The sequence below is a fragment of the Grus americana genome, chromosome 11, assembly GCF_028858705.1.
Source record: "Grus americana isolate bGruAme1 chromosome 11, bGruAme1.mat, whole genome shotgun sequence".
Lineage (NCBI taxonomy): Eukaryota > Metazoa > Chordata > Aves > Gruiformes > Gruidae > Grus > Grus americana.
Genome location: NC_072862.1, coordinates 10,580,030 through 10,584,477, shown reverse-complemented (window position 1 = coordinate 10,584,477; position 4,448 = coordinate 10,580,030). Strand labels below are relative to the sequence as shown.

The 4,448-nt window shown below is 48.5% G+C and overlaps 2 protein-coding genes across 4 annotated transcripts; both read left to right on the top strand.

Moving 5' to 3' along the window:
- Positions 1-664: 664 nt before the first annotated feature.
- Positions 665-3,773, top strand: RPP14 (ribonuclease P/MRP subunit p14). Of its 3 annotated transcripts, XR_008578820.1 has the most exons (6): positions 665-801; positions 893-977; positions 1,734-1,810; positions 2,390-2,468; positions 3,119-3,235; positions 3,558-3,773. XR_008578820.1 is itself a non-coding variant. In XM_054838216.1 (5 exons), the coding sequence occupies exons 1-5, from the start codon at positions 716-718 to the stop codon at positions 3,173-3,175; spliced, it is 384 nt and encodes a 127-aa protein (XP_054694191.1). In that variant the 5' UTR covers positions 665-715; the 3' UTR covers positions 3,176-3,773. The 3 variants fall into 3 exon arrangements, 2 of the variants coding, with proteins under 2 accessions (XP_054694191.1, XP_054694190.1); XM_054838216.1 differs by having other exon boundaries at positions 3,119-3,773; XM_054838215.1 differs by having other exon boundaries at positions 2,390-3,773.
- Positions 3,219-3,773, top strand: HTD2 (hydroxyacyl-thioester dehydratase type 2). Its single transcript, XM_054838214.1, has one exon. The coding sequence runs from the start codon at positions 3,219-3,221 to the stop codon at positions 3,723-3,725; it is 507 nt and encodes a 168-aa protein (XP_054694189.1). The 3' UTR covers positions 3,726-3,773.
- Positions 3,774-4,448: the final 675 nt, after the last annotated feature.

The window sequence follows — 4,448 nt, the reverse complement described above, 5'->3', positions numbered from 1 at the left end:
CAGGTGACACACTCCACCAGGAACTACATCAGGCCCAACATAATTTGTTTAAAGGGGAAGTGAGGGAGCATCTCTGCTAGCCCCTCTCCAGCTGTGTGTTTATTGCGGAGTGTTCAATATTTGTCTTTCTGAAGCTAAAAGCTTGCGTGTAGCACTTGGAAACACCATCTGTTCCCATCTCTTCCCAGAGATTAATTTCAGACCCACAGACTGCTTGTTGCCTTTCTCACCCCATGAAGGCTAAGCTCGGCATTCCCCACAGGCAGGGCTGGGGGCTCTGGGCACAGGCCTGGCCTGAGGGCGCAGGGCTGCGAGGCCAAGCACCGCTCCGAGCAACGGGGCTCCACCGGCTGCTCTCCTCGACGGCGTAACTGGGACCTTCCAGCACGCTGCGGTGCCCCAGGCCGGCGGCTTTCCCCCAGGCCGTCCCTCGGCCCCGGCTGAAGCAGTGCCGAGCGGCGGCCTTCCCCAGCAGCCGCTCTGGCGTAACGGAGAGGCCTCGGGACACGGGGGCAGAGTCGGGCCGGGCTTGAGGCGACGCGCTCCCACCGGGCGCCTCCCGCCCGCAGACGTTAGCACCGCCCGGTCGCCATGGCGACGCCGAGGCGGGGCTCGGCGGGGAGCTGACCCCGCGAGGCCGCCGTAGAAGGCCGGGCGGTTCCGCGCCGCTATTGGCTGGGCGGGGGCGCGCGGCGGGGCGAGGCCTGGAGGGCGAATGGCGCGAGCGGAGCCGCCGGCCGCCACCTTCGAGCGGCGGGTGCTGCGGAGCGCCGCGGAGCACCACTACCTGCGTGTCCGCCTGTGAGTGAGTCGGTCTGCGTGTGTGCGTGTGCGCGTGCGTGCCCGTGCCCGCGCCCGCGCCCAGCCTGCCCTCTGCTCTGCTTCCCCGCAGGGAGCTGCCGGACGGCGGGGCACGGCCCAGCGTCGCGCAGTTCAAGCAGCTGGTGGTGTCGGCGCTGAGGGAGCTGCACGGAGAGGTGGGTCGGGGCCGGGGTCGGGCTTGGGCTTGGGCTTCTTCCCTCGACCGGCGGCTTCGGGCTGAGCCCAGGAGAGCCTTGCGAGAGCGGTCGGCGTGCCCCGGGCTTCCGCGGTCGGTTTTCTGTCGGTTCTGCCCCCTGGGATCGGCCCGTCCGGCCGCAGAGCAGTGGCTGAGCGGGAGCGGTGGCCCGGCTGAAGAGGCAGGCTGGAGGCCTGGGCGTGCAGAGGCAGGATAAGTGTCTTCGCTTTCCCTCTCTGTTAACCTGTTCCCTGCTCTCCAGCCCGTGTTGTAACGTGCCCCTAACGAAGCGGGGGTTGTACGTTTTGTCTTGGCGTCTGTCGTCAAGGGGCTCCAGCATATCTGGCTCATAGAATTTGAGATATTGATGCTTTTGCTGTAGTGAAGGTTTAAAGGGAGAACTATGGGAAGGGAACAGTTTCTTGGGTGGGGAGGTGCACAGTGCTATTCTTGCTGTGTTAACGGTATTGCTGGGTGACTTTCAGCAAGTCACCTCGCTGTTGGGTCCCTGCGTCTCCAGCTGTACTGTAGAACTAAAAGTGGCTTCTACCTAAAGAGCTCTGAGAGGAGGGGTGCTGCATAAAATCTAGTGGTGGTGTAGCTGAAACACTCAGCTGAGATTTGAGCGTAACTATAACACCTTTAATAATGTCATGTGCTGGCACTTAATTTGTTTACTTATAAACCACCGTAACAGCATAGGATGGTATTTCTTTAATAACCTATTTTTTCATAGGTTGGAGCAGCTTTGCCTGTTGATGTCTTAATATATGAGGAGAAAACTCTGTCTGCCATATTAAGAGTTATTAGCAGGTAAGGTACAGTAGGACACACTTCAGGTACTGCCATGAAAATATTTTTCATAAGAAAACAGAACTCTTAAGCTATGGTCTTTGAAGAATTAAGCTGAACTTGCAGGACATCTGCATCCAGCCTGCAGAAAATAAATAAAAATTCGCTAAGATTTGGTAACCTATATGCCTCAGTACATTATTCCTGCTTTAAAACAGAACAGGAACTAAGTGCTATTGAAGTATGTAGCTTTAAATCTCTTTCTGTAATAAAGATGAGAATGGTTACTGGATTTAAATGGTGAAGACAACTGCAGGTTATTTAGGGGAAGAAGAAGCTTAAACACACAGAGAGAACAAGAACAGGTCCAGTAAAGCGAAAGTACGTCTCTCTGTGTGTCAAGGACAAAAGACTGCAGTCATTGCAATAACCCTTCAGGGCAGTGTCGCTACTAGAACTCATTGATGAAATTCCTTGCTGTTAAACTCAGTTAAGGTTTCGCTACTCTTTATATAACGTGGTTTTATTTAAGAAGTTTATGCTGTAGGAAAACTGAGAAAAACAAACTTCATGAATGCATTTAATTTTCTTTTTACTTAGTGGCCTTGTCAAGCTGTGGAGTGCCTTAACGTTGTTGGGCTTCTACCAGAACAGGAGGTGTGCCTTTCGAGTGCTGCAGGTAAAGCCCTGCGGGGGCTGGATGGCTTCCCCCAAACGTCAGTTCTTGCTCCAAGGTTGCCTGGCTAGCTGGGTACTCTGCCTCTTCATAGAAAGATGGCCTAAGTGCAAAAATGTCTTGGTTTGGGTGTGAAATGCTTTTCAGTGCAAGTGTGTAGGCCTGTGTTTAAGCTATTCTTATTTTATAATGAATCTTGTAAAGTGTGACAGTAGTTGCTGTTTCATTACTTTCTGGTCTCATTCCAACGAGAAGTCCTGATCTTGTTAATACATCTGTGAGAAAATAAGTTCTGGAAAGTTTTGTTCTTGGTCCACACCTTGGTCCAATCTTTCATTTTCGCTACCCCATTTCTTCCCTTTCTAGAAGTCACTGTCAACTGCTCTCATTTAAAAATGCATACACAAACATGCACTTCCAGAGCTTATTTTTTCCTGAGAATGCCACTTAATAAAATGAGTTCCAAGACTTCTTTGTCTCCAAAGCAATGGCTAAACAAAAATCTGCTTGGGCATGGCTCTAAGTTTTTAATCTTTTCTCTAAAAGGGGAATTTGAATATTTTCAACTTTGAGTGCATTTGATGGCATTTTGTTTATTTTTTTAAATGCTTTAGTTTGTTTCTTGCTTTGTTTTTGTTTCCCACCCAAATTAGACATCTCCATTTCTTCTTGCGTTATCTGGGAACAGCAGAGAACTAGTCTTGGACTGAATGCACGTGTTGATTTGCTTGTACAAAGAAGAAGTTACTTGAGATGTTGCAACCCTTCAGGTATGGAATTTCTGGAGGGGATTTCCGACAAAGAGCCTTGACAAAGCTAACAGTTATCAACTCACTGCTTGGACGTCCCTTCCCTCAGCATTTACACGTAAAAGTTGGAGACAAAGCTGAGCTTACAAAAGCTTTTACACAGAATGATGTTGTTACTTTTTCTGATTTAACAGGTGACACAAATCCTTTGCATTTAAATGAAGATTTTGCAAAGAAATCTAGGTTTGGGAGAACTATTGTGCATGGAGTTTTGATCAATGGACTTATTTCTGCAGTTCTGGGTACTAAAATGCCTGGTCAAGGTTGTGTGTTTCTTTCTCAGGAGATCCGATTTCCAGCTCCTTTGTATACTGGTGAAGAAGTCATAGCTGCTGTGGAAGTTAAACGACTGAAGGGTTCTATTGCACACGTTTCAGTATCGTGTAAAGTCAAAGAAAGTGGAAAGACTGTTATGGAAGGGATGGTGAAAGTCATGGTGTCGGACAGTTAGAGCTGTTGATCCTATGCTGCTTTACTATAAAGGCCAGAGATATACGCTTGGTTTTGACTCTGTCTTTTTACGGGACATCACTTAATCCAGTAAATTTGCAACAAAAAACCCTCACAATGTTTCAAAGAGAGTGCACAAACTTAACGTTGATAGAACTGCATTAAACTTAGCACTTTTCATTTTTCCCTGCATACTGCCAAGATGAAACCAACGGAACTAGGCGCGTACTGTGACAAAAGCGGCACATTTAGACGAGCCTTTGCTTTCTGCTACAGTGGAAAGTCTGGAGCAGTGGGTTTATATGGAGGCTGTTCTTTTAGGGAAAATTGCAGTCCACACTAGCTAAGTTCAGTTAAAACTTGTTCCCTCTTTACAGAGTAGCTGTATTGCTAACAGGCACTGCATGGAGGGGACAGTGCTGTGTCTAACAAGCAGAATAGAAGTGGAGGTATTGACACACACGTACTGCAAGATCTGTCGTAATCTATGTGGCAGCTGTAGTTGATGTTGGTGCATTGTGTTCTTTTGTCATGTTCTAGCTAGTAACGTCTTCCTTAGCTCTGCTACAGGTAGTAGTCAGCCTTCACATAAACAATACACTCTGCCTGACGTGGCTCTCACAATACTTTCAAATTCTTTGGATACCTTACAAAACCTGATTATAAACAAACAAAAAAGTTACCTTTAACGATAAATGGCCCTGAAACTTTGCCTCCCAGAAGC

Coding starts and splice junctions, on each gene's coding strand:
- HTD2 (XM_054838214.1), top strand. CDS start 3,219: ATGTTGCAACCCTTCAGGTATGGAATTTCTGGAGGGGATTTCCGACAA.
- RPP14 (XM_054838215.1), top strand. CDS start 716: ATGGCGCGAGCGGAGCCGCCGGCCGCCACCTTCGAGCGGCGGGTGCTG. Junction 978..1,733: donor TGAGGGAGCTGCACGGAGAG/GTGGGTCGGGGC, acceptor ATTTTTTCATAG/GTTGGAGCAGCTTTGCCTGT. Junction 1,811..2,389: donor ATATTAAGAGTTATTAGCAG/GTAAGGTACAGT, acceptor CTTTTTACTTAG/TGGCCTTGTCAAGCTGTGGA.